Genomic DNA, 16,217 nt, shown 5'->3' with positions numbered 1-16,217 from the left:
AGACCAACATTTCATTGTAATTTGGAAGAGTCGTGAGGTAACCACACTGTTGGTATTTCGCCTATTGGTACTGGTACTTGAAAATTAAACCAGAAACTGCCAAAAGTGTGGAAAATTAGTAGGCCTACATTATAAATGGGAATCATCGATATCACCAAACAGAGTTATGAAAAGTGGGTTTAACAAGACTTCAACGGGAAACTGAGCAGTCAACATAATGACTTGGACTCGGACTCGAGTCATAATACGATGACTCGGACTCGACCCTCTGCTCACTGACCTGGACTTGGACTCGATTCGGTGGTGAATTGAAAATGAATCGACTTGATTCGAGTCAAAACTATAAAAGTGAGATTGACTTGTGACACCGAGTCTTGCGACTTGGTTACAACTCTGCGGGCGAGTGAGTGTTTGTTTGGACTTCTCTCAAGTGTGGAGCGGGATTGTCCCATCGATTCAGTGCTTAGTGATCCGCATAGTGATTTTGCTGAAGTTTTACGCTTGACCAGGACACAGACGCAGACGGAACATTACACGCATTCATTCTCGTGGGACAAATGACACAAACAAAACGAAACAAATGTTATGCCCAAAAGGTCGGTGTACTTTCACCTTCGTAAATTTGAAAAACGTAAGGTTGCGTAGCCTGGGTACGCATCCCATGGTCATTGAGTAGGTTCTTGGTGAAACGTTACAAATCGTCAACCAACATCGTATATGTATCACAAAAACCTGAATGACGGACAAATATGATGATAATAAACATATCGCGAGGCATCTGATACTGGCGGAAATCTATCGCCATGCTAATATGAATTCGATTTAAGCGATAAAAAATATTCATTCAGAGCAGACCTTCTTCTCCGTAGTATGGTTAAGAGAATATTTGAAACCGACAAGCGAATATCTATTTTGGACAAAGGAATCAGTAATTGTTCGGAATTATCGCATGTTCAGTGTATATCTTCAATGCCATTATATGAAGGAGATTGCATGAATTGCAAATATATTCGCCCAACAAATAGGGCAGTGGTTCACAACCGGAGGTCCGCGAAGCATTTTCAGGGGGTCCGCGACGCCTCTAAATTTGCAATATGATTGATTACTAGGGATGGTGTGAACCTCCGAAAGGTTCTGTGTGAACGCGAACGTGAACCTCATGACGTCACGTGACGTCATATTGCTAATTCCAATACTGCATTTCAGTGACGTGATAGCCTATATCAGTGGTCGGGAACCTATGGCTCGCGAGCCATATATGGCTCTTTTGGGTATAAGATATGGCTTTTTGCCAAATATCTATTTTTGTACTGAATTGATCAATATTGCAGCGACTTGTTCGTAAATTTTCATCACGGCCAAAATAATTATTCTCGTGGCAATGTAAACATGTTTTTGAGAGGTAAAGACAATGTCGTCTTCAGGTTAAGGGGCTGGGACCCCATCTCTTCAAAATTATCAAATTTATGTTACTGTCACGCCGGCGGCCAATATCACTCGCGAATTCTAGGCGCCAGTATTGTTTGTGTTATACTGGAGTCGAACCTTGGCACCTGTTAATTGGCAAGCTAATGATTAGTTCTCTGATTGCGCCGTTTATTCAGTTGCCTTATATCACGACTACTCGTGCTGCTAGGATGTATCTTCTGTAATAAACGTTTGTCGTGTGGCGACACCGTTTCGTGGTGTAACAGGGATTACAGACTATGTATCCTGGCGTGGTTGCAGCGATGGGATGCGAACCCCCGCCATCGAAATGACCGGGGACTCAAACCTCCTGGCGATGTATCCGAATCGAAATCATGAATTGTGCGATACGTTGAATCAAAAAGTATAGCAGATATGGCGACGCCCATTTCAAAACGCAATTTTCAAATACACATTGTCTTCCTGATCTACGGCGCGAAATGAACTGTTGTGGATGTGACATTCACAATTACAAACTCGTATTACAAACAACGCCATAGCTATCCACGTTCCATTTTCTCCACGTTCTGTGTAGCATAAAATGTATGCGTGTAGCGCACCGTTATATTACCGCCGAATATTTTGAGAATGGAGACGTCGATAAGTATTTAGATTTTCGGAATCAGTGTAACGGTCACATTCGATTAATATCAGTTATAATAAATTTTAAGCTACTTACAATGAATTGCGTTATCATTGGTGCGGCTTGGTCCGTCTGCGTCTTACCTCCACAAGCTGCGTTCACTGGTTCACGAATCGTGGCTCAGAATGCCGAGCTACACAATCCCGCCACATAATTGAGCACCTTCAGGTTATTTGTAATTTATTACGTTATTAAAATACTAAATATTGTACGCTGTATGCAGCAGTAACATCATTAAAAAAATATGTAGTATATACATTTTTTCTTTGGAATTTTAGTTATCTCGTAAGTGCAACTGCTTGCGTATAGCCTCCATTCAAATCTGCACATAAATCCGTGGATGAAACCTATTCGGACATGCCAACGAGTTTCTCGCTCATGGTCCACAATCTTTCAGCGTATTCGTCGTTTCGGCCTTCACTGGATTCTGTTGCGACTTTACAATCTCTGTAATAAGAAGTAAGGTATTCAAATAACCCGGCTACATAGGCAGTGATCACGACAACGTATATACATATTATAATGAACCACACAAAATGACTGTACAATAAATGATAGAACGGGAGAATGACATTGTAGATTAGCAGAATGACACCAGGGCCAGTTTAAATGATCCTAGTTTCAGCTACGCCGTATAGATCTATAGATGATAATGACTTTGCAATTAACGCAAGGATCTTTTACTTTCCTGTTTGACTTCGACATACTGTAAATCTATATAGAAGGAGGAGTTTGGGAGATGTCTAATTCTGTAATTGAGGTCCGAAACAGAGGGCCGGGTCGGGTTTTTCAGGTTTGGGTTTGTTTGCATTTTTGAGGTATTCTTGGTGTCTTTCGACTGCTATGGTCATTCACACCAGGGCAATTTTCTTCATTTTTATTCCGTAGTTGGCAACTTCTAGCGCGGCCAAATTCTGGTCTTGTTATAAGAGACCGTTTACAGTGCAACCTGGGGGTCGCGACCCCCTTGGGGGTCGCAGAGCATTTCATAGGGGGTCGCGAAGCTATTGCTCATGCAACAACAAAAGTGAATGTAAGTAGGGCGAGGTACCGGATTGCTAGTAGTGGGTGCCTTATTGTGTGTCACTCATCCAGTATGCGTCCACTGTGATGTAATAAATATGACTGTAGGTCCTACAGTAACGTTTATTACATCCCGTGAACGCATACTGTGTAGGACTAAGCGTTCAGTCACTGTAAATTGAAACTCTATTAACAAAGTAGCCTTGTATATTAGACTACAGAGATCAGTCAAGACTCGAGATTGCTAAAAAATAGTTAAAGGGAGCATCGTTCGATGGAGAAAAAACGAAAATACATTGAAGAGTACATTAACCTCGGCTTTACTTCTTTTTTGACCAATGGTGTTGAGAAGCCACAGTGTGTTCTATGCAACGTTGTTCTTAGCGCAGAATCATTGAAACCATCAAAATTGAAACGCCATTTGGAAACCAAGCACCCTGAACATGCTAAAAAGGATGCAGCATTCTTTAAGCGCCATGAAGCTGGTCTCAAGCGGCAACGGCTTGATGCTACTGGAAACTTTTATCAGGTAAATGTGGCTGTACTTCAGGCGTCCTATGAAGTCGCACTGGAAATTGCCAAAGGAAAGAAACCTCACACTATTGGGGAAACACTTGTGAAGCCATGCTTGTTAAAAACAGTAAAGCTGGTTCTCGGGGATGCAAGTGCGGCGAAAGTTAAACAAGTCTCTCTTTCTAACAATACCATCAAGAGACGCATATCGGATATGTCCAAAGATGTAACAGTGCAAGTGATACAGGAGATCAAGGCTTCTCCGATGTTTTCAATTCAGGTAGACGAGACAACAGATGTTAGCTCATGTGCTCATCTTCTCGTTTTTGTCAAGTATACCAATTCCGGTGACTTCAAAGAGAAATTTCTTTTCTGCAGTGAGCTGGAAACTACTACAAAAAGTGCAGATGTTATGAAGAAGATGACAACTTTTTTCGAATCTGCCCAACTTGATTGGACAAATGTTTGTGGAGTTTGTACAGATGGCGCCCCTTCTATGTTGGGATCGCAGTCTGGCTTTCAAACACAAGTTAAGGGGCTTGCACCTGAAGCAAAGGGAACGCACTGTTTCATCCATAGATATGCACTTGCCAGCAAAACATTACCAGCTCAACTAAAAGATGTATTGAATTCTGTGGTGAAAATCGTAAATTTTATCAAAGCAGGAGGTCTCAGCTCACGTCAGTTCAAAGAACTTTGCAAGGATATGAACTCAGCACACGAAACGTTGCTTTTCCACACAGCTGTTCGTTGGCTCTCCAAAGGGAACGTTCTTAATCGCGTTTATGAGATGAAGGTTGAGATTCAGGCATTTTTAGAATTTAAAAATAAAAGGGAATTTTTGTCATACTTCAATGATGATAAGTGGATGAACTGCCTGGCTTATTTGGCGGACATATTTGAAAAATTGAACTGCCTAAATCTGAAACTTCAAGGGAAAGACACAAATATTATACAACTCAATGATAATGTCAAGGCATTTGTCTCAAAATTGAAAGACTGGCAGCGAAAAGTGCATATTGGGAACATTGCTATGTTTGACAGATTGTCCAGTGTTTCTTGCATCGAAGAAACGGGTGAAGAGTTCGAAGATTTAAAAAAATTGATTGTGGCACACCTGCAGACCATGGAGTCCGAGTTCCAACGTTACTTTCCAGAACTCGAAGAGCAAGAAGCTACACTTGTTCAAAATCCGTTTTCCGTTTCTTTGGATGCAAGTGGCATTCCTGATGAAATCCAAGATCAATATTTTGATCTTAAGAATGACTCATCTGCTCGAATTCGCTACTATGAAAAGTCACTCTCTCAATTTTGGTGTGAAGTGTATGATTCATACCCACAAATTTCTAAGCTGGCTTTTCAAGTGTTACTGCCCTTCGCTACGACGTATCTATGCGAGAGTGGGTTTTCAGCTCTTCTACATATGAAAACGAAGGAAAGAAATAGAATGAATGTAGAAGACGACATGAGACTGGCTCTGTCTAGCACCCAACCTCGAATTTCACGGTTAGCTGCAGACCTACAAGGTCAACCATCGCATTGATTTGTCAATAAATGCAAGAAAAACATTTTTAGTGCTGCCTTTCTAATTATGCATTTTTTAAAGGGGGTCACCAAGAAAAACATTTTTTTTAAAGGCAATTATACATTTTTAAATGCAAGAAAAACATTTTTTAAGTGTGGGTCGCGGTATCTAAGAAATTTTTTAAAGGGGGTCGCCAAGACAAAAAGGTTGGGAACCACTGAGCTACGGATTCATTGGTTTTCACACTGCACATGCTTTGACGACTAATGTATAGTCGTAATGACGCACCCTGTTTCCATGGCGTATTGAACCACAGGCCCCAGCAAGTATTTACTAGTTTGTAGTTTTACACTAAAATGACCATCTTTGTTATAGAGTGGTTCTCCAGTTTCACACGTTGCTGTATGCGTTCGACAGTATCGGGTATCAACCATTGCGCACACAAAGTAAAATCATTACATCCGATCTTAAGTAGGTGGTAATTGAGTCGGCAGCAGCTAGAAATTACAATTCTACCAATGGAACAATAAATCACGTGGTGGGTTGGTTTACGAGATAGGATGTAACTGGTGAGCATGATCTGACCGGCGGCCGTTACTGAACCTTGCTCGATATTTAATGGTACCAAGCTTCTCGGAGAGAGCACAACCGCACGGTAAACGGAGATCGTGTATTAGCTACCGGAAAGTGCCAATGAATCGATGTCCACCCTAGTACGCTATGAACAAACCTGGTAAATACACTTATTACCGCCCGTGTATTTACAGTCCGCGCCTATGCCAGTGAATGAAACAAACTAGACTGGACCAACGCTAAATATTTGATTGACTGCAAACTTCGGAGGCAACGGGGCCGGGCCGGATAAACGCGTAGGGTAAAATCCTATTGGTATTATACTTACGAATAATATTTTCCCGACTCGTTTTCCAATTCTGGAGCGATTGCACAATACATCTGGGTTATTGCTCCCGTTTCAGGGTCTTTGAAACAAGGCCTAATGCACCCCACGAAGCACCCCCACATGCGATCCGAGCAGTTTGGATCCGGCATATTCCCCACGTGTCGCTGCAGGCCCGTTTTAACGGCACCGGGATGCAGGCTGTATGTCGTGACTCCAGTACCTGAGAAGAAAGTATATGCGAGTGAAATGAAGTGCCTGCATATGCTATGATCAAAATGATTCAATTGACCGATGGTGTGCATGTATACCTGTATAGCATATATTATGGTGCCCTCGTCATCCGGCTAAATAGTAATATGCAGTGTTGTTGTTGTTGTTGTTATAGTTGTTGTGGCCAATAAGAAATTGGGAATGCACATGCACACTATACACAGTGTTTCAGACGAAAAGAGGTGTGGAATGATGATCATAATTAAATATTAACACTCAAGTCACAAAAGGCGGTTAATGGATAATACAAATTGGATAGCGCAAGGTGTTTTGACGAGTCATGATTTTGTTACTGTCCTTCATTTGCATTCCGTTATTCTCCACGACAACTCTTAATTGCTGTTTGATTTGATGATTGGTTAATTTAATTGTTGCGCCGCCCGTTCTCGTCTACCCTTATATTTCACTGTTACTGTTGTTTCGCTCTCTCTTTCAACTGTTATCGGACGAGCAAGCAATCTTGCCATTTATATTCTGCGCAAGATGTTCCGTATTATTCGTTTGGTCTGCTTGAATTTGATATCAGAAGAGTTTCGATACGCAACTGTTTGACTAATCCGAGCCAGATTTATTGTATAGCAGACAGGAGCCGACACCTTACAAAGCGCCACTCATTGATCTCAGTGCCGCGTCGGAACAGGAGGTAGGTAAAGGTGACTGAGTAAATTAGAAAATAAAATAAAAACACTTCGAAGTAAGCACACTTATCGATGGGAAATCTATGACGATAGGCCTATCTTGGACAACTAAGTATAAAATGATCGAAGGTATGTCAGGATAGCGGCTGTAAATTCGAAAAGGAGAATCTATTTTATAAATTTCTTACAATAAATCACTTAACGACCGTGACAATATTGCAAACGAAGGATCATATTTTCCTTAGCCAATTTCCATGTGTGGTGGGTGAATCACGAAGGAAAGAGTTAACACATCTGTATAGAAGTCTGTTTTCGTATAGAAGTCTGTTTTCTGATGTCTGATAGGGTCCTAGTAATGAGTGGTTACGTACTTTTTACATTTTAGAGTTTGTTAAATGCAAAATACTATTCGGATGGAGTTGCATCAATTTTATGGGTGAAAGATGTCACTGAAACCAGGCGCTATATCAGAAATCAGGATATAATTTCGAAAATTGCACTCATTTATCAGCGCCCCTAGGCATTCTGATGCGTTTATCGCAAAGAGCGTCTTGCAAATTTCAAAACTGTTACCGCCGAAAGTCTCAATTATTCTCAATCCCTACTTCTTCAACTGACTTATTTGAGTAGGTTACTTTGCAGTCGTTCAGCACACTAGTTTGCTATGTCTGACGTATCTTGAAAATCTTTACTTCCCTTTTAATTGGGTATAAATTCACATCACTACCTTCGTTGCTACTTTAGTATGAACAGTGAGTTCTCTCACCCATCCGTGCTGATATAATGAAAACAGAGCAACGGTGCTCATCTTACCGTGCAGCCTTTTCGCAAGTTCCCTCGAGAACAGAATGTTCATCAGTTTGCTTTGGGCATAACCTTTCGCCGGGGTGTAGTTGTTCGTGAGGTTGACATCGTTCCAATGAACCTTACCTCCCATGCGATGGGCCTGGGACGAGACGGTCACAACGCGGCTGGGAGCGGAGCGCTGTAAATTGGAATGTACTTGTTTCGATTAAGGTAATAGCACAAGAAATTGCGTCAGATAGGTTATATCCTGATGAAAGTAAAGATAAAGAATGAGAATTAGTTATATTTATGGCTAACAATGCCGCTGAGTTCTTGTGCACGTCAAACTTGCTAAAAAGGTGATGCGCTTCCAAATACAATTTCGGACATGGAAGTGTTATTGTACCTGCTGTACCTATGGTCCCATTCCCGCTTGCTATCCTGAGAACCTTGCCAAAATCGTGAAAATCCAGTGCTGGTCCCAATGCGGGAATTGTAATAGGCACGCTTTACGCAGGACGGGCACCCGACGTGATGAATTGGTTACTATAACGGTAGCCACGCTTATCGGGTGCTCGAGCCTGGGGGATTTCAGTCTTGATTTTAATCTATTTCTATCCACATCGATGAAAAATCATGACGTTGCATTATGTAAGAATGCCGCATACTAACCCTGTCAGACATTATTTCCGTTCGAGATGCTATCAAGTAGTCGCAAAGAATGTTAAATGTGTTTGTGATATTCGTGTATGAGATTTTGTGATATTCGTGTATGAGATTTATCGCGTTAACTGCAAATCATTTTCCTGGTAACCTGCGTTCAGCGCAAGCAATGTACACAGTGCAAACATACAGCTACCTTTAGTATGTCAAGTAGAAGGTTGGTTAAGAGAAAATGTCCAAGATGATTGGTGGCGAATTGCATTTCGAATCCGTCGACAGACTTCGTGTACGGGCACATGCATACACCTGAAAGAATCAGGACGACTTCGGTAATATCCCTCGTTGCTGTATAATATAATCAATTTTCTTCGTACGACATCTCTGCTGGGGTTAACTCGCCTGACCAATCCATCATCAGGTATGCGAATCCCTGATTCGACATTGAACCAGATGAATTAGATCAGTGCTATTCAACCTTTTGAGCACTATCCGCAGTTTTATTTTTGTAAAAATGTCATCCTCGTCTTTATACCCGCTTCGAAAACAGACATTGGATTACATAATAATGGTGCGCCAATTTTCTTTCACTCTGCTTCGTGAGAGACAAAATTACTGTAAAAGCTTCACTTCGCGGTGTGTCGTAAGTCCAACAGGTTTTTAAAAATGAGACCCAGCGACAAAAGCTGGGGAGTCACTGCAGAGAGCAGTGTATTTAATATAACTTGAATTGAATAATTCCACGTCAGAAAATTCCAAAAATATGCACAATTTCAACCGACTGCCATTAGATGAACTCAACCCGTAGCCATTTCTTGACACAAGTACATACAATGCATACAATACCTGCATTGTTCATGAGCACATCGAGGCGACTTTCTTTCTCGAGGAATGATGAAGCAAATTTCCGGACCGACTCCAGCGACGATAGGTCTAATTCCATAAGGATTACGTTCGCAGATTTTGACTTTTCAGTCACCTGTAACATGATCATTTGCGAACATACGTGAAAAGCTGGAAAATTTATGGTTGAAACTTGCTACCTGGGATAAGCGTGGAACTCGAAAGTAGAAGAAAATTGACGATTTTGGCCAGACATACCCAAGACGACTTTGGCCAGATATACCCCAAATGCATTAACTGAATCTTCATATACCATGTCCGAGTCAATTTAAGTCAGTACTGAGCACATATACAATATACATTTGGACCCGATTGAAATTTATACGTTAGTCGCTACGTCAAGACCCCTAATTTCTACAGTCTACAGGGAGCAATTTCGTTAACATAGCACAGTGGCATATTAATAGACCAGACTGTATTTGCGCTTCCCTTCATAGGTGATGCGACACGCGGATGCTCTTACGCTACTGACATTGAATGAACCACAGCCTTGTTAGAAATCCAAATAATCCGTGTACATGTTATTTAGAATTTATTTGGGGTTTGGGGTAAGTTATAGACGTTTTTATGCATCAAAAATCATGGGAAGTGCAGGATTTGTTGATTTATTTGAAATTCCCAACAAAAATGGAGTTCAGTGGCATTATAGCAATTCGTTTATTGGACATCGATTCTTTCAAAACATCGCAGCACTGCGGTACTTTGCAAATGATGATTGAACTAAGTCCCTTAAACTATTTGTACCAAACACTGATTTCGGTCTACAAGAGCACTGTGCCCTGTGCAAGTTAATTATTTTCCTAGTAGAACAACTTGATGAAATGCGTACTGGTCCGGTACATGGAATGACCGCTGTTGAACAAAGATAAAAGATTTTGTAGGAGGGTATTGATGCTATAGCTTATATACTAGGACTAATACTAGCTTTCAGTCTCTCCTTCGGTTACTTGTAACGTAAAATCTTAGCTGCATAAGCTTAATAATCGATGTTGAATTCATGAAGTTGACTCAACTGTTAACTATCGGCGCGATTCAAAACGAACCATCTAATGTGATCGAATGTGAGAACAGGAACAAGTCACCTCATCAAGTGCTTGCTTTCCTTTGTCCATATTTCTGCATGCCATTATTGTCCTTGCCCCTCGTTTTGCGAGATCTATTGCCGCTATCAACCCCAACCCGGTGTTCGCTCCTGTTACGATCACCGTTTTGCCGGCCATCTCGATGTCCGGGTCGACTTTTCCTTTGCGTACTGATTTCGGCATTGTGGATGACTTCAATACTCAGTATATGTCAAATTCAATTTTAATGTGAGGCGGCCTATGAAGCAATACGTTAATTCTGTCAATAAAACACATATTGATTTTAAATAGCTAGTTCGTGGTACATGACTTGAAGATTGTTTTCATCATGACATCCATTGTAATAATAGGACTATGTTTGTTATGAAGAGTTATGGCACACCGAAGAGATTCAAACAGATCCAAAAGTAAAACCAACGTGACCAAAAGTAGCACGTAAAATCAGAATTAGCCTACAGACCATGAAATCTGCACTGTAACAATAGCAACAACAAACTTATAACTATACCGTATAATAACAGGTACACAATTTAAATATTACCGCAGACAATACATTCATAATGGCAAATTCATTCCCTCTGAACTTTTCAACTCTCATCGGAACGACCGTCAGTAAATGCAATTAGATTAGATAGGTGGATTGGAAGTGTTAATCTAGAGATGCAATAGAATTATTATTAATCCGATACAAAACATGTACAAATGCCACATAACCACACTGAACTTGGACGCCAGTGTAAACTTGTTAAATAAACTTGTTCATATGACGACTTCACAGCACACACTTCGTCGATCGTTCAGCATTTGCGTGAGAATCTCTCCTGTATACAAATCTACAATGATGACATTGCGACCATTATTGCTATTTGTATACTTCAACGTTTGTTGTTGCCATTGTTACAATGCGAACTTCATGGTCTGTAATTTCGACTGTTACGTCATACTTCGACATATTGGTTTTTCTTTTGAATCCGTAATCACTTTGGCGTGTCTATTACTCTTGATAATAGGCAACCGAAAAGGCTTCGAACTATAATAATCGTATTATTGCAATGGATGTTGTGTTGACAGCAATATTTATTTTAGAAGTAATAATGAAACACTACAAACGTACCGTTGTGTTTCTGTACGCTTTATTGATCGATCCTAGGGTATAACATTAGTATATATTCTATAAGTCAAGTAATGGCCCGTGAAGCGTTAATTCCATTACCAGAATCGTGTGTAAATGTACATCTACTACTACTGCCTTTGACTGTAAGTTACCTGCGTAGAACAGTTGTTAAGACAGTATAGCCCGATCATAAAAAGTGTGCCTGTCCGACTGGCCGTGCACTTACCCAAATTCGGTTTGATGACACAATAAGATTTACCTGACAATTGGTTTCTCTAGATCAGGGGTGGCCAACCTGCGGCTGTAGAAGGTAATTTGTGCGGCCGTGGACATGAAATGCAATTAGTATGTGTTGGCGGCCGTCGACATGCAATTTGAATTTACGAATTGACTCCCGATTTTAACTGATAAGGAAATTTTCTTCGCGCTGCGAATTTTAAAAAACAACCTCACCCTCTCCATCACCTTTACCAGTGGATCTGATCACATGGGCTAAGAAAGGATAAGAGTTTGATAGTAATTCGTATAACTACTAATATTAATGACGAAATTCATTTGTGAAACTGAAAATATTTTCGCGCATGGCGCGACTATGAACAGGCCCATAACATGACCACGCAGTCACCACTCGCGACTTTAGTGCGTATAGTAAGCCTAAATGATTAAATAGCTTAGTCCGAAGTCCACCGGAAATGGCAATAGACACCTTAACATGGGTATTCGGTGTCCGGCTAGTTCATTACCACTATGTTCTGGAATGCGGCCGTAGGCTACATCAGTAGTCGAAATGCGGCCGTGAAGGGCAAAAAGGTTGGCCACCCCTGCTCTAGATAGCTCTAACATTGAATCACAGACAAAGCAACAAGCAGAAAGCTTAATCTAAAAGTTATGGCATTGAAGCTGTCGATCATTATCTTATTAATTGTTCAAGATATAATTTACAACGATCATTTGTCATCAAATCCTGTCATAATAGCAATGTTCCAGTCACAACGTATAATCACTTAGTTTTCCTGAACTAGTGACCCCTGACGCCGAGTTCGTAATGTCGAAGATTCGTATAATTATCAAACGCAACGTGCGCCCTCAATTAATTTCTAAAGTATTTTGCAACAGTTGGTGCTTCAGATCGTGACGCATAAGACCGTTATAGATCATAAGTGACACTAAACATTCACAAAACTACGAATAATAGTAATTCATATGTCCTATTAATATTTCGCCAGAAAACGTAGCATTTTAACGTTAAAAATAAACTTCTTTCGATGCGAGAAGCCTGGGTCGCGAGACGTGTTTGAGTCACTCATTAAAACAGTGTTTCGAAACGGTGTACCGTGGCTAGAGTGCCATCACAGATTCTCAGGTAAGCCGCAAATCTTTATGTAAAAGAACTGTAAAAATATTCCAAATATTTGAAGAGCTTCTTGGAGGTGCAGAACCACAATATACAACTGAAAAGTATATTCATATTGAAACGAAACCGAATATTGTCGCCAATGGTACCTCGTTTCGGTCGTATAGAGGCGTACATAATTTATTTTAAAGCAGCCTTTCTTTTCTTGCAAGTGTGTGGCGAATGTTTTGCAATTTTTCAAGTGTGCCACAAAGGTTTGCGAGCCACTGCTCTAAGAAGTATTTACTTCAGGACTATATCCAAGCTATTCGTGTCGATCCACTCCACTCCGTTATTTCCAAGCCAGCTCAGAACTCATGTACCGACGTCTGTCAACGAGTTACCCAACATGACATCGTGTAAGTGATAGGCTCGGTGACGGTGTCTGCCTACTATGCGTGACGCAATGTGAATCAACAGTAGCGCGTCACTATTTGCTTCTATAGTTACAGTGAAACGACACGCAACCTGAGTTACCAAAGAGCAATACAAAATAATATTCTTTCATGCGAAATATTTCATTCTTTTGAATGTAATGTGACTTTTAAGATACTTGTAATAAGCTTATATCTTGATATAGGTGCATCAAGGCCATGATTGAATCGTCCTCCCAGTACTAAATAACTTCCATTTCAGGTCAAAATAATATTTGATGCTCAAACATTTAGATTTCTGTTGCTGTAATAATTTGATGGATGCATTGCCATGCTGACACTAGCCTATTTCACGAATCAGAAAAATGCGTATACTCCTGAAGTCGTCGTGGTAGTCCGGCAATACTGAACAAGAAATATATCAGCTGCTCCCAAACTATTTATATTTACCCACCATTTGAAAACGGAGAAGACTGAGGAGTGAGGACACTACAAATTGCAGAAACCACAAAAGCTGCTTACAGTTCGACATTTTGACATTTTTAAATTTATTATTTATCCCATTAAGCAGGAGATGCCAAACTAAAGTTGGAATACTTCATAATGTAGCCTATACACGATTTTTATGATATACTACTACGGCTGATAGGGGCTCCGTCTTGGAGCATCCTTTATTCGCAAACGATGGAATTGGCAAATATAGAATGATTGGTCGATTGAATGAATGCAGTTTTAAACCATTAAAATGTGGCTATGTCTTGCGAATCACGACGATATAAGTTAAATTATTTTTATGTGCTCCCTTTATTTTAGTCGTGATGTGGTGTTATGAAAACAAGAGACGCGGACTCTTCAAATTTGGTTCATTTTTATTATATCAGTAATAAAATACTGAATTTAATAAACAAACTTGATAGCTGAAAGTTGGCTCAGTATTGCAGAAGTAATCCCCCATGCATTGGGAATATTGTACAGTTTGGCAATAGATTGGATATTGACCCTACAAAACGTAAATTCCAGATGCTATAGTTTTGCTTCGGTGATCTGACGTTTATTAACCTGCGCTCTCTGTTATTCTCGTTTCGCTTATTTGCACAATGCACACCGCACCCAACGAACACTGCCTTTTCTACTACATGAAGTGTGACGAGTTGTCCTACGCGTCATCGTCACTGAATCCATCACTCTCAATATCATTATCAAGTAGCCTAAACCGTCTTCTCCATACTCCTATGCCTACGTTATGATCTGATGCGTTAACCAGTTGTTAGTTTATCATTCTACTAATCGTGAAAATTATAACCTGCAAATCATATCAACCGGTATTCCCATCATGTCAACTTACAAAGCGACCGGTGGCAATAAAATCGAAAGCCAACTACGTACTGAAAACTACTCAAATGATAGAGGGTGAAGAAGACGAACAATGAACATAGCACACGAAGGGTGCGTGAAGCTCATTGTATAGCGAATCAGCGGCAGGTTGTATGATGGGATATGTTACGCTATCTTCACGGTTGGTAGAGTTGGCTGCGACGGCTACATTCATCCCTCACGAATTCGTAGCCACCGACAATTGCTGATAGTTGCGAAGATTTCGTCGCATTCTTAAGCATCGCATTACAGGCACCTAGTCGTGTAGTAACTACAGTCAGTTTCAAGTTTCAATTCAATGATGCTTTGATACTATGCTGCTGAGTGGGCTATCGATGACATGCCCCATATAGCATACAGCGCTAGCGCAACATAACTTCAATCTCTTAAACTAAACGCACTAGTACTCCCCTTGTTTGCGAAATTATGAAATTGGTTGCTAAATCATTCAGTATGTCAGCCACACTCCTATCTTTGCCTTATTGCCGACGATGCTAACTCATCACTGCAACTGCATTATTGTACGCAAATAGATGAAATTCCTATCCTCACACAGCAAACGCAGTAAACTCGGAGCACACGTCACTACTTTGCATGACTTGCACTTTGAGAGCCGACAGAAATCAGCCAACGCATCGAAGTCACCCACCGACTGACTAAATGAGATACATACATACATTCGCTTACATACCGTACTACATGTCGTTATCAGCATCGATGTATTCAATGTAGCGTTTAGTCTTAGGTATCTTACGAGAACATTTTTACTCTTAGGCTGGATATGTAGTGATATATAACTCTACTGTGCACAGTGCACACTGCACAGTGCACATATTCGGAATTTAATAATACTCCAATTGCCGTTACGTCACTCAAATGCTACTTCCCTAAACAAAAGAGCTGCAACAGTGCACGGAAGAATAACCAACTGTTTCACACACCTTTCATATCACGAATTAGTAGAACTTGTTCTCATTAGACAAATAAACACTCTCTCCTGATTTTCATTAGACAAACAAACATTCTCTCAATCGCTAAAACTGAGACTGTGTTTACGATTTTAGTGATCGTTACCAAATATCTTCTAACAGTATGAAGTAGCGTAATATATTTGCCAGTACTCTATATAGATGTATACTGTACACTGTACAGCTTCTACAAAGGTTATGAAAACAGACGCAATTGCACTATATTGATATATAGCTGTCTACGTTGCAGTGCTGACCTTTATGCCGTTTTCGTGCCGACATAAAGCCGTGATTGCTGTGCGATTGCTGGCAAACGTGCTGTATACCGCATAGCCCACGACACGCGTACTTCGTGAATGGGCCACTACGCCGCTAGAGCTGGGCACAATGATTCGAGTACTCGATTCTGAATTGAGTATTAATTTTAATGATTCGAGTCGAGTAGTAACATATGATTTTTTTTGAGTACTGAAATTATACGCTCCTCGCAACTTAAAGTTAATTTACTAACAAGAATTATACTTTTTATAGTATTTTCCACTAAGGAAGACTTTAAACCTTGATTGGCCGTGTCGCACCATAC

The 16,217-nt window shown here is 40.5% G+C and overlaps 2 protein-coding genes across 2 annotated transcripts in view; one reads left to right on the top strand and one right to left on the bottom strand.

Annotated features, from left to right (window-relative positions):
- LOC145452768 (afadin-like) overlaps positions 1-16,217 on the top strand; it is a 259,770-nt gene that overhangs the window by 42,349 nt on the left and 201,204 nt on the right. The window lies entirely within an intron of this gene.
- Positions 2,274-10,697, bottom strand: LOC145451751 (retinol dehydrogenase 12-like). Its single transcript, XM_080329988.1, has 6 exons — positions 10,412-10,697; positions 9,273-9,405; positions 8,626-8,735; positions 7,794-7,965; positions 6,073-6,292; positions 2,274-2,557 (listed from the first exon to the last, which is right to left on the bottom strand). The coding sequence occupies exons 1-6, from the start codon at positions 10,592-10,594 to the stop codon at positions 2,458-2,460; spliced, it is 918 nt and encodes a 305-aa protein (XP_080186114.1). The 5' UTR covers positions 10,595-10,697; the 3' UTR covers positions 2,274-2,457.

The sequence above is a fragment of the Botryllus schlosseri genome, chromosome 12 (assembly GCF_051294905.1).
Source record: "Botryllus schlosseri isolate E-star chromosome 12, Bs_hap1, whole genome shotgun sequence".
In the NCBI taxonomy this organism is placed as follows: Eukaryota; Metazoa; Chordata; class Ascidiacea; order Stolidobranchia; family Styelidae; genus Botryllus; species Botryllus schlosseri.
This window is presented reverse-complemented; position numbering and strand designations above follow the sequence as displayed.